This window comes from Coturnix japonica, chromosome 3, assembly GCF_054131305.1.
Source record: "Coturnix japonica strain WE chromosome 3, WE-NBRP24, whole genome shotgun sequence".
Lineage (NCBI taxonomy): Eukaryota > Metazoa > Chordata > Aves > Galliformes > Phasianidae > Coturnix > Coturnix japonica.
This window is the reverse complement of record NC_140665.1, coordinates 6,355,685-6,376,737: the sequence shown is the minus strand read 5'-3', so window position 1 is coordinate 6,376,737 and position 21,053 is coordinate 6,355,685. Positions and strand designations below refer to the sequence as shown.

Here is a 21,053-nt window from a genome sequence, read left to right as displayed (position 1 = left end):
CAGGCAGCTGGGCTCCAGCGGGAGAAGGGGCAGTGCACAGCCCTGCTGGTACCAGCAGCTGGGGACCATCTGACTTGTCTCTCCTTGCAGGTTGTGAAGGTGGGCCTGGTGGAGCAGTCCTTCAGTGCCTCTGGTGAGTTCCTGTGAGCCCCTCGTTTGTGCCTCACCGTGGTGAGGTCCTGTCAGTGTCCCCCTGACCCCCTCGTTTCCTCTGCAGTGGACTCAGATGATGCCACGGCCTGCACCCCTTCGCTGCTGAGCTCAGTACCAGCTGCTGGCAGTGCATCCCCCTATGGCAAGGAGCCTGTGAGCACCCCGCCACCCTCCCCATCTGTCAGCAGCGGCCTCTCAGGTGCTGGGTAAGGAAGTGGGGCTGGCACAGGAGAGTTGGAGGTGCTCCCTGGCCAGGCTGCTGCATCCCAGGGTTATGGGGTCAGCGTGCTCCCAGCACAGGTTGCAGCTGTGCCATGGGGTGCTGCCCATCTTGCCCAGGTCTCTGAGCCCCGGCGTGGAGGTGATGGGCCTGCAGGTGGACTACTGGACAACACAAGGGCTGGATAGGAAGAAGGAGGGTGAGAAGAGGGAGACGGGCATCAAGAACACACTCAAGAGCAACTTCCGCTCGCTCCAGGTCAGCCGCATCCCTGGTGTTGGGGAGCTGGTGCCGCCCAGCACTATGGCCATGACCGTGGTCACCAAGGAGAAGAACAAGAAAGGTAACTCCTGAACCCACCCTTGGGTGCTTGGCACTGCAGGGCCACAGCCAGTTGCACAAAAGACAGTGGGAGGGCAGGCTGAGAGCAGCTGGGGAAGGCAGCCCTGGGGTGAGGGCTGCCACCCACTGCACCGTGTGCATCTGCTAACGCTGGTGTTCTGATTTTGGCCCTCAGTGATGTTCCTGAGCAAGAAACCAAAAGAGAAGGACCTAGAACCCAAAAGCCAAGTCATCGAAGGGATCACACGTCTCATCTGCACAGCCAAACACCAGAACACCATGCTGCGAGGTGAGGGCAGGCATTAACCCCCGGGGACACCCAGCTGCCCCGGGCAGGGCTGTGCCTCACTGCTCTGTCTCCTGTCAGTCTCCATAGATGGGGTGGAATGGAACGACGTGAAGTTTTTCCAGCTGGCAGCACAGTGGCCAACACACGTCAAGTACCTCCCCGTGGGCATCTTCGGCTACTCAAAGAGCGTGTGAGCTGCGGTGCAGTCCTGAAACAGAGCTGTGGAGGGTTAATGGGAGGAGGCACAGAGACGGAGGTGCTCTCATCCCACTGTTCCATGGCCCTGAAGAGGGAACACCACACCCACATCACTCCCTGTGGGCCAACATCCATGAAGGTGAGGCCACTAAGACTGGGTCCGCACATCCTCCGCTACCAGCCAGGGCACTGTGCCGTCTGCCTCCCCTGCCCCCTCCCCAGCAGCTTGGGACAAGGGCTGGCACCGGCCACGAGCCTGGCGGGGCCCTGGGCCACCTCCCCAGCTCCGCAGGCGCCAGGGCCCCAGCTGGGCTGGGCCTGGGCAGTACCCCAGCACCAGAGCGGAGCTGTGCAGGGTGGGGGCCAGTGCTGAGCAGGGCCTCCACACCTGCCCTTCACCAGAGCAGCCCGCTGGGGCCTGGCCCTGCCCCATGGGGCTGAGCCTCAGCAGTTCCCCAGTCCCCGTGCAGCCCCGGTGCTGCTGCTACCCTCACGTCCAACGTCCTGGCCAGCCCTGCCACACAGTGCTGCCAGCTGGAGATACAGCATGGGGGCACCTGGAGTTTTTTGGTTGGTTTTTTTGGTTGGTTTTTTTTTTGGGTTTTGTTTTGTTTTTTTTTTTACAAGATTCTATTTTTTTTAAACTTATTGTACGGTTACTTTTCAGGATTAATTTTAATAAATTAATGCTGGTACCATTATGGCAGGGCTGTGTGGCTCCCTCCGTGCCCAAGGGCAATGATGTAAGGACAGCCTTGCTCCTGCAGCCCCTCCAGCAGGCAGGGCCAGGGGTGACATCTCTCCTCTGGGACTGAGAATCAGCTGCAGCTCTGACACATTAGTAGATGGCACCAAACACAACCAGGCTTGTTTATTCCCAGTACAGCCCTGAGTCCTCAGGCAGTGATGGGCTGGGCTCAGCTTGTGCCCTGCCAGCTCAGTCCTTCTCTACCGAAAGGTGGAGAACGTCTGTTTTCTTTCAGCAGAGGCTGGATTTGCTGCTGTCTTGATCTCTACGGTCTGAAAAGCAACCTGGGGCTGGGATGGGGCTGGTGGGGGCTCAGCAGAAACGTACTCCAGGACATGAGGCCTCTCACCCTGGCGCCGGAGGTAGCCCTGGTTCAGTAGGTGCAGGACACAGGACAGCACGTCCACACTGTGACAGCAGAAGCTCAGGAACTGCAGGCCCGGTCCCAGCTCACCCTTCTCACAGGCACTGATCACCTGCATCACCACACGAGCACATCACTCTTCACTCAACGCCCAGCAGCCCCTCTCTGCCCCCAGACCTTCAGCCTCCATACCTTAAACACCAGGTTGTCGATGTGCAGCTGCTTTTCCGCCTTGAGGATGCGGGTGATGAGGCAGCACAGGACGTTCCTCTTCTTCTCCAAGGCGCTGCCCTCAGCCCTCTCTGCCCGCAGGTACCTCTGCCGGGGCAGCAGCCTCAGGTGGCGGCCAGAGGCCTGGGCCAGGGCTGCCCGGTTCAGCCGCAGGGCACCTGGAGCTGCATCCAGCCCACGGTCAGCCAGGCCCTGAGCTGGTCCCTGAAGGAGCCCCAGGAGGCCTGTGTGGCTGCTGGAGCCAGCCTGGGGCCTCCTGCTGCTGCCTCTGTAGCTCTCACCCTGATCCCTGTCCCTCCACAAAGCCTCAAGCCCATCACACGCACCCAACACCCTGCAAAGACCTCAGACCCAGCCAACCTCAGACATTGGGCCCCCGCACACCATTCCCAAACCCCACAATCAGTCTCTGCCTCCAGTTTCCTGCCCTAATCTCACGCCCAGACCCAGGTGTCAGCAGCCAGATGCACCAAGCCCAATTACTTACATCCCAAACTCCCACTTCCCCACCCAGCACCACAAGGAGCCAGGCCAGCACTGCCCCAGGGGGATCCCAGCCCCACACTCACCCCCCTGCGTGCAGCTCTGCACCAGGATGCCATCACCGTGGGTCAGCGGGGCCAGGGCCTGGTGCACCAGCTCTGCAGGGAGCCCCGTCGCCTGCAGCAGGGCGTCCACCGCCACCTCCTGCAGAGGGATGGAGGGCAACGAGCGGGCAGGAACATCCCCGCCCCAAGGAGCAGCAGAACCCCCCCAGAAGGCGGCGGCAGCCACGGCACCTCCCGCCCCACGGCCCGGCTCCTACCTCAGCGCTGTTGAAGCGCAGCAGGACGAACATCTGCAGCGTGGACACGTGCAGGACACAGTCTCCGAATCGCAGCTCGGCGCGGCCCAGCCACGTCCACTGCAGCCGCCGGGGCCTCGCGCACACCCAGCCCGGACGGCTCTGGCCTGCCAGGGCAGCGTCAGCCTCGCGGCCGCTCCCAATGCCCCCACACCGCCAGCCCAGAGCCCCGACCCCAGCGCCGCACTCACTGTGCTGCCAAAAGGCCGCGAACTCATCCAGCGGGGAGCTCAGCGCCGCCGGGAACAACCTGCGGGGCTCCTGCACGTAGCACAGCGGGGACACGGGCCAGCAGCGCGGGGACAGCACCAGCACCTCCACCTCCGGCACATCTGCCGCAGGGGCCTCCTCTGGAGCCTGGACGCAGGGACAGAGGGCGGCTCAGGACGGGCCCAGGACCCTGCTGGTAACGGTACGGCCCCGACCCCCATCCCTCCCTGCCCCTCACCTCGGCCTCGGGGCTCTCCGTGCCCAGGCCCCGCTCCAGCAGCCGCCGGTCCCGCTCCTGCAGCCGGAAGAGGCGGAAGTGCCGCCGCAGCTCCTCGGACTCCACCAGGTCGCTCAGCATCTCCTGGGGGAAGCGGCGGGGGAAGCACAGCCCCATCTGCTCCACCACGGCCCCTTCCAGCCAGGACGGCCCCTGTGCCAGCAGCCGGTCCCCCAGGTACAGCCTGACACAGCCGCACGTCAGGGCCGCCTCGGCCCCATGGACAACGGCCCTGCCACCACCGGGACGGGCCCCGCAGAGCCACGGAGCCCCGGGCCCATGAGCCCTTCCCTCCCCAGGGCACGGCAGGGGCAGAACTCACCGGTAGAAGTGCTCGAAGGTGTGGGCGAACTCCAGGCCGCCGAAGAGCACGAAGGGCTCCAGGATCTGCTGCAGCTGCCCCGTGCTGCCCACGGCCCCGTGCAGCTCCTGCACCTTCCTGTCCAGGTAGCGGGCAAACCGCTCGCTCACCTGCAGAGGAATGGCACAGCGGTGTGGGACGGGGCGGCCGCAGGGGGACAGGGCACGGGTAGGAGCCCCGGGGCATCAGAAGGGGAGATGTGACCCGGCCCGGGCAGGGAGCACAGCAGGGCTGTGTTCCCACAGCTGGGCATCCACAAGGGCCACGCTGGGCCGCTGGACTCACGTGCAGGGCGGTCAGGAAGGAGAGCTGCAGCAGAGCCCCAGCAAAGCCCTGGCCCAGAGCTGCCACAAAGGCGGCCTTCTGCCCAAAGAGCTCCTCTGTGGCACCGCGCAGGCGCCGGTACAGCGCACAGTACTGCTCCACCATGTCCAGTGCCTGCCCCGACACCTCCAGGAACCGCTGCACCTGCGGGCACAGCCCAGAGTTCAGCCTGCACTGGGACCGCAGTGGGCCCCGCTGGCACTGACCGCCCCGCACCCTACCTGCTGCTGCACCACGCCACGCCAGCACCGCACCATGTCCCACAGGCCTCCAGACTTTACTGCCACCGCCACCCGGGCTGGTGTCTCCTTCTTCCTGCCCTCCTTCCCACCTGCCAAGGCACGGCCGAGGCTCAGCCCCTCATGTTGCCCCTCGCCTGGCCCCGCAGGAAGGCAGCCCTGCACTCACCCACAGCTCCCTCCTCCTCTGGTTCCACACCACCCGGGTCCACGTGCACCAGGAGCTGGGTCAGGCGCCGCACACAGGAACCAAAAGCGTCGCTGCGGGGCGGCTCTGTGCTCCCCAGGTACTCGCCCAGCAGCCAGGCCAGAGGGCTGATGCCGCTGGGGTCTGACGGGATGCAGAGACTCAAGGGGGGCCTCGGGCACCATGGGGAGGGCCCGGGATGACAGTGGTACCTGGGCTGGTGATGCTCTGCACCACGGGGGTCACCAGGGCCTCCCAGCACGTCCTGCCCAGGGCTCGGGCCACCTCATCATCAGGAAGGAAGCGGTCAGTGAAGTCTTGCTCGTGCTGTAATGCCCCGTTCAACCTGCAACAGTAAGTGGGCAGCACGGTATGGCAGCAAGCACCCACCAACTGCACACGGAACCACCTCGCCAGTCAGGGGGCAACGGGCATCGCACCCGGCCCTGCCCCTCACCAGGAAGGACACTGCTGCAGCCCCACTCCTCCCAGGGCAGGACTCAGCCTCTGCCCCCTTTCCCTCTTGGGCTGACAGCAGCACCCCTGCTGCCTCGGGACCCCAGGGACAGATGGCACAACCCACACGCCACTCACTTGCCAAAGAGCTGCAGCAGCTGCCCCCGATCTTGGTGGATCTCCTGGCACCAGGCGTGTGCCCGAGCACTACAGAAGAGGAACGTGCGCCGGCACAGCTGCTCCTTGAAGATGGGCCAGAAGGTGGGCTTGGGCCCCAGCACCTCGATGCCACGCACGCGCGTGTCGATGCCCCCCTGCAGGAAAGTGCAACCCTGAGCTCTGTGTCCATCCCCAATGTCCGCTGCCATGGCCCGGGCTGGCCACAGCTCCCACCTGCTGGCACCGCTTCACCCGGATCTGGATGATGGGCCAGAAGCGCGTCATGTTCTCCAGCAGCACCACCCTGCTGGCTGAGGGCAGGATGGTCACCTGCAGGCAGATGGGAGCTCTCAGTGTGGGCAGTGAGAGCAGATACCCACACGTACCCAGTCAGCCCCAGTGCAGCCACGGCTGGGATTGCCCCACGGCCCAGCAGCACTGGTTGAACTCACTGCGTTCAGCTCTGTCCGGACGTCAGCGGGGCTGTCTCCCCCAAGCACCACCACGCGGGCTGGCATGTAGCTCGAGTCCTCGCTGGCCACCAGCATGCTCAACTCCCTGCATGGCAAACACGGCACTGCCCTGCAGCTCCCATCCACATCCAGCAACCCCAGCATGGGGCCACAGGGACAGCGTGCGTGGAGCCCCGCAGCCATCTCCTCCCTGCACAGCCCTACCGGACCACCACCCCGCACTGCATGTGGATGGTGATGTAGTGCGAGCTGGTGCTGCCGTTCGATTCCCAGTAGGTCTTGGGGTTCCTGTCCGTCAGCTTGCTGGCGCGGTGTGGGTTGGAGGAGACCTGCACCTTTTCCCAGCACTTGTCCTCCTTAACGTCCATGCTGGGGCCTGCAGGGAGAGCACACACAGCCTCCAGCTGCTGCTGGGACACGGGGCCCGGCTCCCACTCCTGCACTCACCTCGGCACAGGTTGCGCAGAAAGACATCAAAGAAGGGGATGCTGATGGGCCGCTGGCTGCGGCGGTGCTCCTCAATCTGCCCCAGCACTACCTGGGGATGGGAACGGGGCCACGCAGTCAGCAGGGGCTGCATCCTTCTCCCCAAGTCCCCAGGCAGGGTAGTTCAGACACCCAGCCCACCTGGATGCAGCCAGCCAAGATGCTGCCCGTCAGCTTCCTGCAGAGCGTGGCGTGCCTCTCGCAGTCGCTCAACAGCTCCAGCAGGGACGGTGCCAGCGGCAGGGCCGGGCCGTGCTTGTCCAGGGCTTTGGCCACAGCCTCACGGGCGCCTGCACAGCACATCCCCACGGTGCAGTCTTTGCTGGCGGTAGCCAGGCGGTGCAAGAAGCCCACCACCTCCTGCACCACCTGCGGGGACATGGCCCTCAGCCGGTGGCACGCAGCACAGCCCTCCCTGCCCCCGGGAGCACCAAGGCCCTCTCACCTCGCGGTCGCTGCTGTGGGCGCTCAGGAAGGACAGGCACGGCTCCACGCACTCATGCCAGGGCAGCGCGTCCTCCTGATAACCGTCCAGGAACACACTCAGGATCCTGCACGACAGATGGAGCCGCTCAGCCTGGGCCATAAGGCAGCCGCGCCCCGAGCCCCCACGCTCTGACCAAGCCCCACCTGAAGATTCGCAGCCCCACGGCCTTCTCTGCCCCTGGCAGCTCGAGGCTGCGCAGCAGTGGACGGAAGCATCGGTGCTCCTGCAGCTGCCGGGATGCCTCACTGGCAGGAATGGCGGCCACGCCGCAGAGCTGCCGTTCCAGGGCCACCACCACGTCCTCGGGCAGCACGCCGTCCCACAAGCCACCTGCAGGAGCCCGTGTCTCCCTCGCCTCCGTCAGCAGGGCCTCGGCACCTGCGGGACAGGCAGTGCAGGACAAGATCCTCAGCCCCTACCTGCGAGGCTGTGGCACAGAGGGCCACCCGCACAGTACCTGGCATCTCAGGGCCATAGGGCAGCTGGTGCTCTGCCAGGTGGTTGATGACGCTGAGGGCCAGCATGGTGCTGGGGCAACCGGAGTCCCGTCCAGCCTGCCAGCAGCTCTGCAGTACCACAGGGAGATCACAGCCCACCAGCTGCTCTGCCAGGACCCGGTGCCCATCCACCAGCATCCTCACCACCAGCAGCCCGTTCTGCACGCCCGAGGAGCCCCTGCGGTTATGCAGTCGTGTGGGCACCTTCCTCCCCAGGTGCAGAGCTCCCCAGGACCCACACAGCTCCATCCCTACCCTGGCACGGCCTGCATGGCACGGATGGCAGCGGGGATGGCACCCAGCAGGCCAGGTGAGCCCTCGCCGCAGGCAGAGCCGATGCTGGCAAAGATCTCCCGCATCATCTGTGCGTCAGCGTGGCTCAGCAGCGAAGCCTTCCGGCTGCCACCTCCAGCTCCCACCAGCACCTTCAGGGCCTGCGTAGCCCGCAGAGGCTCAGGGGATGGTGGGATCCAAAGCGGGCCCCGCCAACCCCCAAGCTCCCACACGCACTCACCGCCAGGCCGGCCTGCTGCACCAGGGCAGAGGCCGCGTGCTGCCGCATGCAGGCCAGCACCGCCCGCACACCGCCCTCAGTGCCGAAGGGCACACTCCAGGCACAGCTCTCCATCAGCAGGGCCACCAGCCGCAGCGCCAGCGCTGCCGGGTACAACTTGGCTTCCTCGACGCCCAGCAGCTCCACCAGCATCTTCACCAGCTTCTCCCTGCGAGGCCGAGGGCAGCTCAGGAACGGCACCTTCACCTGCCCACGTGGCCCCACCGCACTCGGACTGCCCCATGTCAGCCCACGTGGGGCACAGAGATGCAAGAGCCGCTCCTCTCACACCACTCAGCCCCACACCTGGTCTCTGGCCCACCCTGGGCCTTGCCGCTGTGCTGCTCCTGCTCTGGGGCCTCCTCCAGCACCTTCACCACATGCCGCAGCCCGGCCACGCGCAGCTCTGCCTCGCAGTCTCCACGCAGGATCGCATCCACCACGCGCTGCACCTCGGCCAGGCAGCCGCCCTCACTCATGTCCTCACAGCCGCCCCACGCTGCAGGAGGGAGGGAGGCCGGGACATCGCCAGCAGCACCCGCAGCAGCTCCCAGAGATGGGCCCACAGCCCCACACTCCCTGGCCGCCTCCAGCACCCGCAGCCTCCCTCCGTCGGGCCCTCACCTTCGCTCTGTTCTGCAAAGCGCAGCCCTTCCCTCTCCAGGAGCTCACAGAACAGCTGGGAATCCGACCTGAAGGCCGTGGCTGCACACAGCTCTTCCTTGGCCACCTCGGCCGGCACAGCTCTGTGCTCGTGGCCTTCTGAGGACACCGTGGCTCTGCCCCCGCCGCGCCGCTCGGCCCCACTCCCCAGCAAGTACTTGGCATAGACACAGGAGCTGCGCAGCTCGCTCTGAGCGCTGCCTTGAAGCCGCTTCTCCAGGACACGCAGCACTTTCTGGGCCGGCTCCACAGGGACTGGCAGCTGCAGCAGCGCGTCCTCAGCCAGCTCTGACAGCTGCGTGGATGGGGACATGTCAGCCCACACGGACACACAGTGCACCCACAGCCCTGAGGCAGCCCGGGCCCAGCCACACAGAGGTGGGCCCACCCTTCCCAGCACCACGAGCCCCCTCCCTGAGGCTTCCCCATGCTGCACTGGCCCATACCTGCTCAGTGTGCTCCTGCCGGATGAGTCGGACCATCTCCTCCTGCTCCTGCACTTCCAGCTTCTTCACAAAGAAGAGCAGCTCCCACCACTCAGCGCGGCTCAGGGTCACTGCAACTCTGCTCGGCTGCTCCCCCAGGTAAGGCAGCGAGTACAGCCCCCCAGGGGGCTTGGAGAAAAGTGGCTGTGCAGCTGCAGGACAGCAGAGAGAGGAAAGGCACCGTCAGCACCACCAGCTCCCTCGGCAGAGCCATCCTCTGCTGCACAGCCCTCATCCCACAGCAGGAGCTTGTGAGGACCTCCCTGACTCCACCCCAATGCGGGACAGGGAGATGACAGGAGGGAAGCAACAGGCAGAGAGTGTGCTGGGAGCAGAGCCCAGCAGTGGGGCAGGTGGGGAATGCAGTCTTCTCTGAAGCCTCTCAGGGCCAAAAATGAGCACCTGTATCTGGCCGTTGTGCCAAACTGTTCCCTCAGGGCACAGACCTGGGAAGAAGTTGCATGCCCAGCTGGGCTGAAGCTCACCTGCCTTCAGCTTGTGGCTGTATCTCAGGGTGGATACCTTCTCTCGGCCCTCATGCTCCTCCTGGCCAGAAGAGCCAATGATCTCCACCATGTGCCAGTGAACCCAATATGTGCAGCCCGAGGCATGCCAGTACACCTGCGGAGGAGAGCCATAAACCACACATGACTGAGGAAAAGCACAGTAAGGCACAATGCTCCTACACAAAGCTCCGTATTTTCCACATCACACCATGTCCCTCAGCAGCCCCATCCTCCCAGCAGCCAATACCTGCACAGGTGGCGTGCCATCATTGCTCTGGCGAAATTCACCCTCATCACCTGCGCTGACCTGTTCATAATCCTCCAGCATGCGCACCCGCATGCCGTGCACCAAGTTTGCCTGCACGTACTCCACATAGCTGCTGCGGCTTGGGAAGGCCGAGCGTGTCTTGAAGGTGCTGGGTTCATTTGGTGGGGGAGCAGGAGCTGCTGGAGCAGAGCTGAAGGATGTGGGCTGGTGCTGGAAGATGGAGCGGGTGGTGCGAGGCTTCGTCTCCTGCTGGGCCGGTGGCACCAGCTTGTAGCTGTGGTCCCAGCCCATGACGCGCACCAGCTCCAAGATGAGGTTTGCCATAGCCATGCTGAACTCAAACTCCTGCTTTACACGGCTGCTCTCCTGCCACTCCTCGCTCTGCTCCTCGCCGCCGCTCAGCTTGTCCAGCAGAGAAGTGACGCACAGGTAGCGCTTCACCAGGGCAAACAGCTGCTTCCCGGGGATCTGCAACAGGCAGCACCGTCAGACTGCAGCTGGACGAGCAGCTCACGCCCTCACCAGCCCATCCATGGCTCTGCAATGGCTGCGTACCAGCAGGCAGCAACACAGCCCCCCTCGGCCCACCCTGCCCACAGGCAGGTTCTCCTCCTGCTTCCTCACCACACCAGACCCTGTGCCAGCCCTCGCAATACCAGGTCCTGCTCAGCTGCCTACTGTCACTACCTGGGGGAGATGAATGCCCTCAAAGGACACGCAGTGCTCTTCAGAGGATATTGTCTCAGCAAACAGCTCCAGCAAGGTGTAACGGCTGTCAAAGTCCATGTGCTGCTCAATGCCATCCTGCTGGCTCAGGGCTAGCAGGACATGAGCCCAGCTCCCTGTAGCAATGACACAAAGCATTTAGGCTCCCCAGAGACAACTCTCACACCACCCTGCGCCCATCAGCCTGACCGCAGCAGGAAAGGACCAGCTTTGCAGCTCTGGGTAACCCAACACATCGGGCACCTCCGAGCTGCAGCAGCTCCTCTCCGCTGAGCATCAGGCTGATCAGCCTCAGATCAGCAGGGCAGAGGAGCGGCTCCAGGCCAGTGACAGCACGGAGCCACCAGCCCCGCTCAGCCCCGCTGCTCCCAAAGGCCCGGCGCCCTGCGCAGCAGCCCCCACCTGCGTCGTGCAGAGCCAGAGCCCTCAGCATCTCCGCGGCGCCGCGGCAGATCGGCTTCTCCCGGTGGCACAGCATCTCCGTCAGCAGCTCCAGGGCTCCCGTCTCCTTGAAGGCGCCCGCCAGCGCGCCGATGCCGGCGTAGGCGCTCAGCACGCGGACGGTGTGGAGGACGGAGGCCGCGGGGGTCCCGCCGCCGGCCAGCTGCCGCCCGGCTCGCCGCACCAGGCTCCCGACGTCGGCCTTCATCTCCAGCAGCGAGGCCTCGTCCGGCGGCGCGGGCGGCGGGCCGGGCGCCCTCTCCTCCTTCGCCCGCGGCCCCGCCCGCTCCCCCCCGCCCAGCAGCGCCGGGCAGCCGGCGCGGACCTCCTCCGCCGACAGCCACGTGGCCACGCTCTCCGAGCGGAGCCCCGCGGAGGAGCCGCCGCCGCCTCCCGCCGCCCGCTCCTCCGCGCCGACCACGCGCCACCGCACCAGGTACTCCGGGGCGCCGTCGGGGCCGCGCCGCTGCCGCAGCAGCTCGTGCGGGTAGGCCTGCAGCTGCGGGCCCAGCTGCACCAGCAGCCCGCCCTCCTGCCCGTCCTTCACCATCGTGCCGGACGGCGCCGCCGGGGGTCGCGGGGAGCGGCGTGTCCGCCCGCCCGCCAGGGGGCGCCGTTCGCCGCGATCCCCCGCCGCCCCCGGATGGCCGCTAACGCCTCACCCTGGGCCCGGCTCGGCAACGCTTCCGGGTGGGCGGGCGCTGGGCGGTGCCGACGGGAGCCGAGCGGGGCCCTGAGGCCTCGGTGTCGCCCCGTGGGCTCGGCTCCGCGCCGGTCGTGTCCTGTGATGGGCAGCATGGAGGCGGGGCTGCCGGGCCTGGCCTGGCAGCGGGACGGGGCTGTGCTTTGGAGCGCCTTCCGAGCGAGCCGTCCTACGGCACGGGATGTCCTGCGGTACCAACATAGAGGCTTCTGTGCTGCTGTAACTGCAGCACTGGGCGACAGAGGAGCTGCTGACATCATACGGCTGGACATCAGTAAGGACACCGACACGGCCCTCCGTAACATCCTTCTCTCCAGACTGGAAAGATAACCGTGCAGTGGATGAGGAACCGGCTGTCAGTGTCCAGATGGAGCTCAGTGCTAGTTGGGGTCCCTCAGGGGTCACTATCTGTGTCCAGCACTGTTTAATGTCAGTGACCATTGGCTGTAGGATCGAGTGACCCCTCAGCAGTTTGTAGATGACACTGAGCTGTGTGGTGCAGTCAGCATGGCGCAGGGATAGGTGCCATCACAGAGACCAATGCAGGCTGAGCAGAGGGTGCAGGATAACCTCATGAGGCTCCACAAAGCCAAGTGCAAGGTCTTGTACCTGGGTTGTGGCAACCCTGACCATCAGTACAAGATATAAGGATATAACGATGAAGCACAGCCTTGCTGAAAGACCTGGGTGTACTGGTGGATGGCAGCTGGACATGGGCAAGCACCATGCCAGCAGGGTGAGGGGGGGATCTGCCCCTCTGCTCTGTGCTCTGAGACCTCAGCTGGAGCACTGCGTCCAGATGGGGAGTGCTCAGTGCAGGAGAGACATGGAGCTGTTGGAGCCCATCCAGAGGAGGACCACAGAAATGATCCCAGGGATGGAACACCGCCCTTTGAGGACAGGCTGAGAGCTGGGCTGTGCAGCCTGGAGAAGGGAAGGCTCCAGGAGACCTGAGAGCAGCTTTTTGGTACCTGACTCGGGGGTATAAGAAAGAAGGGGAAAGACTCTTTAGCTGGGTCTGTGTGACAGGACAAGGGGAAGATGGTTTCAAACTACAAAAGGAGATTTAGACTGGGTACAAGGAAAAAAGCTTTGTTTTATAGGGGTGGTGAGGCACTGGCCCAGGTTGTCCAGAGATGTGGTGGGAGTTCCATCCTTGGAAATATACAAGATTGGGCTGGATGGGGCTCTGAGCACCTGACTGAGCTGTAGGTTGCAGGGGAGTTTCACTAGGGCCTTTAAATGCCCCTTCCAACTCAAAACATGTGATGATTCTAAGTATCCAGGCAGGAAGGTGCCTCATTTTGTGGAACCCCAAGCCCAGCAAGGTTCCTGCCCCAGGATCCAGCTACAGCAGCCTGCAGCCCAGCACCCATCTCTCCCACTCAGGAAAGGCAGCGGTAACACCACAGTGCTGGTGTGCAGAGCGCTTTATTGGCCCTGGCCTCACTGCTGTGTCGTGATACGGGGCAAGTTGACATAGCTCTTCATGGGAGGCAGTGGCTTGATCTTGCGGCCGGCCCAGCCGCCCTTGCGATGCCATAAGCCTGTATGCGGGCGCTTGCCCAGCCAGCGGTTGCGTCCAGCCTTTCCGATCACTCGCTTGTTGTGGTCGACGTTGGACACGCGGCCCACTGTGGCCACGCAGGTCTCCAGCACCTGGGGGATGGAAAAGAGCTGTGAGCCTCCCCGCTGGCACCCAGGCTGTCAGGACGGGAACGGCACGGCTTTCCCACCTGCATTTGTCTCTTGGAGGGCAGCTGCACGATGGCCGTACCATTCACCTTCCTCAGCAGCACTCCACAGGTCCCTGCAGTGGGTGAGAGGAGGCAGCTGTGCTGAGCAGTGGGACAAAGCCCTAAAGCCACTGCCACCTCTTGCTGAGGAAGGAGCCTCAGGGCGTCATCAGGAAGGACTGTTGCACCCAAATGTAGGGAGAAGACAACAACCCCCTGTGTGACGCACCGGCAGCCCGGATGTACTGTGCTCCCTTCCCAGGGTGGCTCTCCAGGTTGCAGATGAGCGTGCCCACAGGCAGGGCCCCCAGTGGGTAGGCGTCCCCTTCATTGGCCAACACTGCAAGGCAAAGCCGTGAGCCGGAGCGAGGCAACCAGCGAGCTGCATGCAGGGCTGGCTCGGGGCTGGAGACACACCTGCCATCCTTCCGATGTGTGAGGAGTTCTTGATCATGTCTCCAGGCTGCATGTTCTCCGTGGCGATGATCCAGCGCTTCCGATTGCCACCAGCTACTAGGGCAATGTCAGCTGACCTGTGCATGGAACCACAGCCTCATTAGGGTTGGAAAAAAACCACTAAAGGTCACAAAGTCTGTCAGCAAATAACCACAGAATCATTAATTCCATAAGAGACCACTGGGATCAGCCAGTCCGACCCCACCCCACCGTGCCCACTGCCCACGTCCCTCAGTGCCACATCCCCACGGCTCTGGGACACCTCCATGGACGGTGACCCCACCACTCCTGTGCAGCTGTGACACTGCATCACCGCTCTATGGAGAAGGAATTGTTCCTAACAGCCAACATGAACCTCCCCTGGCACAACGTGAGGCCATCCCCTCTCGTCCCATGGCTGTTCCCTGGGGGCAGAGGCCGACCCCACCTCACACAGCCTCCTGTCAGGTGGTTGCACAGAGCCATGATGTCTCCCCTGATCCTCCTCTCCCCCACACTGAACACCCCGGTTCCCTCAGCACACCCGGCCCACACTCGCCTACAAGGGTCGTATCGGACGTCGATGACCTTCTCGGTGCCGTCGTTGTACCGCAGCCGCTGGAAGTCGATCATGCGGTAGCGCCGTTTGTGTCCGCCGCCGATGCCCCGCACTCGGATGCGCCCTGCGGACCGGGAGAGCGGCTCCAGCCGTGCCCCCTCGGCCGTCCCTCCCTCCCAACCGACCCCGGGCCTCGTCCCCCACCTGTGTGATCGCGGCCGCCCGTCTTCTTCATGCCCACGGGCCGCACCGTGTACTTAACGCGGCACTTCCACGCGGGGTCCGTGGTGCAGCGCGGCGTGGAGCCGCACAGCCCGCGCCATGCGGCCGACAGGGCCCCGCCGACAGCAGACGGCGGCGGCTGCAGCACGGTCAGCGCGGCCCGGGCGGCGGCCGCGCGAGGGGCCGACACGGTGAGCGCCCCGACGGCCCGGCACAGCGCCGCCACCGCCGCCATCTTGCGCGCCCCGCACCGCGCATGCGCCAGGGGGCGCGGCCGGGAGTGGCGGCCGCCATGTTGTGCTTAAAGGGGCTGCGCTGCCGGGGGAGGAGAGCTGCGGGCCGGCCCCGCCTCCCCGCCCCGCACCCGCAGCGCCCTGCGCCGAGCAGGTAGGTCGTGGGGCAGCGCTGCGGGCCGGGCTCGGTCCTGGGCTCGGCGCTGTGCCGCTTGTCGTTGTGGGGGGTGCGGCCCGCTGTGGGCTCGCTGTGAGGCGCTCCGGCCGGGCGCTGGCGGCTGGGAGTCCCGGGGCGAGCCGAGCGCGGCGGTGCGGGAGCTGCGGGCCGGGCCCGGCGGGCGGGTGGGTGTGACGGGGCCGGCAGAGGGAACGTGGACTTTATCGCCCAGCTGCGCCCTCGGGCCGGGCCGTCCCGCGGGAGGCCTGCAGCACGGCCGCTCTATAATTAGGCCGTGTCCTCACCGCCGGGAATGGCTTTTAGTGGAGGTTAAATAATAACGCGTTTGTGGCCGTGCCGTGTTGTCGGTGTAACTGCGCCGTGCGCTTTGCGCTCTGCAGCCGGGGGACGGAGACCGGCGGTTGGTGCCTTAACGCTGCGAGGGGCCGGCGGTTGGCGCGGCTGTGCGCAGCGCTGCTGGCAGCCCCGGGGATCCCGGTGGCTCCGGGATGGTGTGGAGGCTGTGCGCTCCCACGGCAGGAGCCCACGGCCGTGCTGTGTGTTATGTGTTATGTGCTGTGTGTTATGTGCCGTGCCATTTGTCATCTCTGTACGGCAGCCAGACAATCAGCGCTTCCCGGCAGCGCCTGCCCCGCACTGCGCACTGCTGACACGGTCCGGCTCCCAGCGATCCCGGCCCGTGTCCGCCCTCTTCTGCGGGCACGGCGATAGCACGGGCGGGGAGCTGCCTGCAGCTCCAGCAGCCTGGCTTTAGAGGCTGGGATGGGAGCAGCGGTAGTGAGACAGGCGAGGGCAACGGCAGGCAGGGATGCAGCAGCTCCAGTTGAGCAAGTGTAAGGTGTAGCTGGAAGTCCTGGCTGTGCGTGTATGTGCAAAATTCAGCCTCTCGATCAGCGCTCGGTTTGGTGTCTCAGCTCCCGTGGATCCCTAGAGATGGGAGCGCAGGGCTCGGTGTTTGTGGTGCTTTCTGCGCTCGCAGCAGAGCGCCCAACGTAATGCCTCTGGAGCCTGCCCGCATCTCCTCCCCTCCCCCTGCCGCAGTGTGGTTGGCTGCTGAGCGCTGGTGCCTGCGTTCCTGCTGGAGCGGAGGGCAGCGCTGCACTCGGCGCTGGAGCTGCGCATCGCCGCCGACTGCGCTTCTCCACGGTACTGGGGCACCCGGGAGTGCCGGCACCGGACAAGCCGCTGCAGGCATCCAGGTACTGCCGCTCTGCGCTGCGGGGCGGGGGAAGATTCCCATCCGGTGACTGAGAAGGGCAGGGTGCCCAGCCGCCCTGTAACAAAGGACCGCTTTGAGCTGCGATTTCGGGGAGGGCTGGCGGAAACTTTTCTCCTGGGCAGCTTACGCTTAGGCAGGTAGGCGTAGAGTTGCGGTAGCACTGGAGAGGGGTGAAGGGATTTTCCTGGCTCTCTCGTCCCAAGGATATGCAGCGGGCGTGCCTCCTGCTGCCAGACAAAGCCGGAGAAACGATGACGGAGGCAGCTCCGTAGCATACAGCGACGGCTTGCAAACTTTCCGAGCCTTGTTTCCGTGCAAACCTTCCTCCCGCAGATAAAGGGGCATACAAAGCCATTCCGAATAGAACTGCGCCCTGGGCAAGGGGGGGCAGCTCGTGGTGAATCTGTGGGAGGGAAAAGACGCAGCTCGGAGGGGGCTGGGGGATGGTGCTGCGGCACAGTGCTCCGGTCAGGCAGCACGGACAGATCTGCACAATGATGAGGCAGCAGCAGAGGCTTCCCCTGCATCCTGCCCGCCTGGCAGCTGCTGCTCTCCTGCGGCTTTGCTTCAGCTGCTCCGTGCTGGGGTCTCCTTTAGTGCCCTTGGGCTCCGTTCCCGGTGCCTCCTTGTCCTGCGTGGAGAGGTGGAAAAAACCACTCTGCGAGGAGAAGGGTGGTGTTGAATGTGTGTGGGTCAAAGATCCAGCCCGCCCAGACGCAGAGTAAATAAACATGGCTGAGCCTTGCTGCAGTTGGCAGAAGGAGAAGGAAGAGCGTGTTCTCCTCAGCTGTTTCAGAGGAATGCTCAGGTAGGATCAACAGCATTAGCACCAAGGACTTAAATGGGTTGCAGGGGGCACAAGGGATGTGTTTTGAGACTTTGACCTTGGCAGAGCTGCTGGATAAAGGCTTGGTTTGCTAGGAAAGAGCCACATAGCTCCAGCTGGTGCGGAGAGCCAGAGGTAAGCAGGATCCTTTGTTTATTATGCAGGTAAAGCTTTGATTCTGTGGATTCTGTTACAGTTTGAGATCTGTTTGTTTCTGGAAATAGCCCATAGTCAGCTGGTCTCTGCAGCTGTCCCAGGTATGCAGTGGAGAGGGTGTGGGCACTGTGATGCCTGGCAAGGTCCACAGCAGCTCCCAGCTGCCTGCTGGGCTGTCCCTGTGCTCCTGAGGCACATCCTGCGATTAGACAGATGCCTGTGGAGATATCGACTCCTGGGAATTATTCTGCCTGCTTTAATACCACTTCATGCTGTCAGGGCAAGGTAATGGCTCTCGCTCTGTGTTCTGTACAGCAAGACTCCCAATCAGATTTTGAAGCTAGGGAGAGATGCGTGTCCTGGCTTTGCTCCAGCTGCTTAGCTCTCGTCTCCGCTAGCCCGGAAACAGGTTTTAATGGTGTTCCACTGGAGTCTGTAGCACAACAGATGCGGAGTGGATTTGGTGAGATGCTGCAGACAAGAGCGAGAGTTGAAAACCAAAGTCTTAGCAGCTGGTCTGGAGATGCTAGCACAGTTTTGCTGTTAGATGTAATAAAGGCTGCCATTCCTCTGCTTCTAGTGGCCCACTGAAAGGGGTGTTTTCCTGGCCAGCTGGGATAAGGACCAGCATGAGCACAGACCGCCTTTCTGCTATTGTATGGGTCTGTTTATTTCTTTTTATTGTATTATTGTTGCCTCCAATGTCTGCATTCTGTGATTGCTGAAGAGCAGAAGAAGTGAGCCCTTCTGATCTGGAAGGGAATGACTGATCTGCAACAAAGCCAACAAGACCAGCATCTCCATCTCCCTCAGAGCACCTATGGTTTTGGAATACCTGCTTAAGTAACAAAATTGCTTACCATGGTCAAGCATAACAAGCCTCAGTAGCTTTTGATGTACTGTTTTCACGTGTGCTCAGGAAAACAGGATAGAAAAGAGAAGCTTCCAGGTCCTTTCTGAGCTTGGATCACTGTGGCCAAGTGCCCAGAAAGTCAGCTTACCACCACCTCGTCTCAGGTTCCAGGAGGGTTAGTGCTCAGCCTGCTTCCCAAGTCCTGTTAAGTGCCCATGGGGCTCTTGTGGCCTGCTGGTTAGTTCAGACTTTCCCAACAGAGGCCTTCTGGCATCTAGAAGAACTCCTGGTGCTTCACACCCGGCTGGAGCTGGCATGTGTCAGCTGCTGCTGAAAGAAGCAGTTCTGGCTCTGATCCCTCTCCAGGGCGTAGGGAGGGCTGGGCCCTTTCCAGCAGCACAGTCAACTTGTGCTGAGTTACAAATGACTGCAAAGCCTGGGGAAACTGATTGGATGAAGCATTTCTGTGCTCAGAGACGGGCTTTAAAATCCTGCAGGAGGGTGTGTGGATGCTGAGGGGAGTCCTGTGTTTGTGCTGCGGGGGAATATAGGTGAGGGAGCTCTTTCTCCATTCCTGGTTCTGCTGTTGGATGGGGATTGCATTGCCTCTCTTGCTGTGTGACACAGAACACTGTCCTCTTATGACCTGGTGAAAGGATACGTGTGCTACGTTCCCTTTCCTGGGGCCCTGGGTCAGTGTCTATTGCCAGGGTGCCTGGTCCCTTTGTCCTGGAGGGGAGCTTAGCAGAGGGAAGTGCAATGAGGAGTTTATCAAATGGAATTTCAGATCAGAATTGTCATCTTTTTTTTTTCCCCTTTAACTCCTTGGACAGTCAAGCTGTATGTTAGGAGACTGAAGAGAGTGTAGGGTCTCCATCTTGGGACATAAACAATTCTTGACTGTATGTATCCTTCAGACTCCTGATCATAGTGGGGGGGATGGATCAGTGACCTCAAAACCTTTAAAATGATACAACACCCATCAGACTCTTTAATTAGGGAGGAAGTTGCAACACAGCATTCTGTTCAGTGTACGTGAGCTCATCTGTGTGTCATTTTAACTTGTGAGACTGTCTGCAGTGCAGGAAGCGTCTACACTGGGGCTGGGGGACAACTTGGGACAACAGATGGGGTTGTTAGGTACTCCCTTTTAGGACCTGGGGTGGAGAAACTTGTAAGCTGGAGGTAAGTGATGGCAGAGCCTCATGCCTGTCTGAGGGGTAGCATCTCTTGGCTCTGGGATTGCAGCTTTATTCATACCTTGGGTTGTTGCTCCCAGGGTGCTGACCCCCAACTGATCTCCTGTTAGTGTGTTCTTAGTGGTTCTAAGGGAACAAGAGATGTGCCAGGCATTGCTGGCCCTGGTGGCAAGCATCACAGGGCACTGTTCCTGTTTTGCATTGTGTGAACCTCAGCAGGCATGAGGCTTCAGCATTTGTTGCCTAATTTCTGGCTATTTATCCTCTAATTTCTGGCTGTTATTCACAGCTTGTAGGAGCTCTTAATGCTCCCCTGAAGCTGATTGCACACCCATCTGTCTCTCCACTTGCAAAACATCCTTCCCTTGTCTTTGTTCCTAAAGCCTTAACACGTGTCTGTGCAGCTGCTTGTAGTTGCGAAGTCCTTGTGTGCTCCATAATGGAGCAGCCCTGGAAGTGCTGATTGCTGTACGTGCAGCGTGGCAGCAACTTGTCCCTTCTACACAGCTCTGCTATGAAGGCCCTGGGGTGGTGACCCTGAGCACAGTGGCTGTCCTGGCAGCCCTACCTGATGTGCTGGGGAGCAAAAGCACATCCCACAGCACTAGGGATAGCACAAGAAGCCTTCAGTCATCTGTTTCAATTTCTAAAATGCTGCCGTGGATCTTTATCTCCCAGACTTGCTCGCTTGTTCTTGCTGTGAATCAGTGTTATTCTTTTCCACAGGAAGCTGTTCTGCAGAACCCAGTCATTTTCCTGCAATTACCCTATTTGTAGATCGCTCTCTCACAGAAGAGTTTGCTGCTAAAAATCTGTGCTCGCTTCTCTACAGAAAGCCCTGGCAGCCCATCTGCAGCTTGAAGGAAGCTGCACTTATTGTCCTGACAGCATTGCTTGTGCACGCTGTGACAGTGCCCTGCCTCTCACACACACTTGCTCTGGGAACATGCAGAGAGTCAGTGAGGTGAAAGGAATTTGCTGAGGCGTGCACAGAGGTAATGCCCACCCAGAGTCTCTGTTGTATTTGACCCCTGATTTCCCTGGTCCCGATGTTGCTTTCCGTAGCCTCCCAGCATTAGGCATCAGGATGTAATAGTTTGGATTTGCTTGGACCCATTTAGTCTGGCATCCTCGTCTCTGTGGCAGCAGTAGTGGGTTTGAGATACAAGCAGGGAAGTTTCCAGCTCTTTCCTCTTTAAGCTCTTGCGTGTGGGAGCGCTTTTTGGAGGCAGTGGGCTGGTGAAACTGCTGATGCTTAGTGCTTCCCTGGTGCTGCACTTGCACGCAGGAAGGTTTGTGCCTAGGAGGATGTGACAGCTGGTGGATTCCCAGCTGGTCGCTGCGGCTGCCACAAAGCTCAGTGCACGCATGTTCCTTCCCTGCCTTCCTGCGGCACTCCTCCAAATGGGAGCAGTGGCAGGGAGGGGAGGCCGGTCCCAGCAGCTCTCCTTAAGTAGGGAAGACAATGCCAAGTAGAGCGGAAACGTGCTGGTGGAGGCCTGAGCTGCAGCACCCCCTGAGCTGTGGGGAAGGCAGAAGGAGGATCC

The 21,053-nt window shown here is 62.2% G+C and overlaps 4 protein-coding genes across 25 annotated transcripts in view; 2 read left to right on the top strand and 2 right to left on the bottom strand.

Annotated features, from left to right (window-relative positions):
• LOC107310720 (phosphofurin acidic cluster sorting protein 2-like) overlaps positions 1 to 1,903 on the top strand; it is a 34,704-nt gene extending 32,801 nt beyond the window's left edge. For all 4 annotated transcript variants that reach the window (XM_015856604.2, XM_085542429.1, XM_085542428.1 and 1 more), the window contains 5 exons: positions 91 to 133; positions 218 to 359; positions 493 to 716; positions 891 to 1,004; positions 1,083 to 1,903. In XM_015856604.2, coding sequence (XP_015712090.2) covers positions 91 to 133; positions 218 to 359; positions 493 to 716; positions 891 to 1,004; positions 1,083 to 1,198 — 639 coding nt within the window. In that variant the 3' untranslated portion in view covers positions 1,199 to 1,903. The remainder of the gene's footprint in view (positions 1 to 90; positions 134 to 217; positions 360 to 492; positions 717 to 890; positions 1,005 to 1,082) is intronic.
• A 141-nt stretch (positions 1,904 to 2,044) lies between these two features.
• Positions 2,045 to 11,882, bottom strand: LOC107310722 (cullin-9-like). Of its 5 annotated transcripts, none has more exons than XR_014944344.1 (29): positions 11,149 to 11,882; positions 10,708 to 10,862; positions 10,000 to 10,488; positions 9,732 to 9,867; positions 9,208 to 9,398; positions 8,723 to 9,056; positions 8,405 to 8,597; positions 8,060 to 8,267; positions 7,801 to 7,979; positions 7,506 to 7,723; positions 7,192 to 7,426; positions 7,007 to 7,112; positions 6,703 to 6,930; positions 6,523 to 6,613; positions 6,280 to 6,451; positions 6,055 to 6,160; positions 5,837 to 5,932; positions 5,582 to 5,757; positions 5,200 to 5,333; positions 4,970 to 5,131; positions 4,783 to 4,892; positions 4,523 to 4,705; positions 4,199 to 4,347; positions 3,838 to 4,060; positions 3,581 to 3,746; positions 3,351 to 3,496; positions 3,115 to 3,232; positions 2,507 to 2,749; positions 2,045 to 2,426 (listed from the first exon to the last, which is right to left on the bottom strand). XR_014944344.1 is itself a non-coding variant. In XM_085542416.1 (29 exons), exons 1-29 carry the CDS (start codon positions 11,735 to 11,737, stop codon positions 2,151 to 2,153), a joined length of 5,772 nt encoding a protein of 1,923 aa, XP_085398542.1. In that variant the 5' UTR covers positions 11,738 to 11,882; the 3' UTR covers positions 2,045 to 2,150. The 5 variants fall into 5 exon arrangements, 1 of the variants encoding a protein (XP_085398542.1); XR_014944343.1 differs by having other exon boundaries at positions 2,507 to 2,632; XM_085542416.1 differs by having other exon boundaries at positions 2,507 to 2,709.
• Positions 11,497 to 21,053, top strand: part of KLC4 (kinesin light chain 4) — a 25,093-nt gene continuing 15,536 nt past the window's right edge. For 4 of the 14 annotated variants that reach the window (XM_085542433.1, XM_015856649.3, XM_085542438.1 and 1 more), the window contains exon 1: positions 15,203 to 15,229. Coding sequence is in view for 1 of the 14 variants with exons in the window: in XM_015856653.3 (XP_015712139.2) it covers positions 16,249 to 16,452 (204 nt within the window). In the remaining 13 variants the exon portion in view is untranslated. Of the gene's footprint in view, positions 11,624 to 15,202; positions 15,230 to 16,005; positions 16,610 to 16,938; positions 17,281 to 21,053 lie in introns of those variants that run through there. The other 10 variants (XM_085542431.1, XM_085542436.1, XM_085542435.1 and 7 more) reach the window with 6 other exon arrangements.
• MRPL2 (mitochondrial ribosomal protein L2) lies at positions 12,967 to 15,096 on the bottom strand. 2 transcript variants are annotated; one of them, XM_015856699.2, is made up of 6 exons: positions 14,825 to 15,096; positions 14,621 to 14,744; positions 14,044 to 14,159; positions 13,856 to 13,966; positions 13,627 to 13,700; positions 13,306 to 13,549 (listed from the first exon to the last, which is right to left on the bottom strand). In XM_015856699.2, exons 1-6 carry the CDS (start codon positions 15,075 to 15,077, stop codon positions 13,337 to 13,339), a joined length of 891 nt encoding a protein of 296 aa, XP_015712185.2. In that variant the 5' UTR covers positions 15,078 to 15,096; the 3' UTR covers positions 13,306 to 13,336. The 2 variants fall into 2 exon arrangements, with proteins under 2 accessions (XP_085398576.1, XP_015712185.2); XM_085542450.1 differs by lacking the exons at positions 13,627 to 13,700; positions 13,856 to 13,966 and having other exon boundaries at positions 12,967 to 13,549.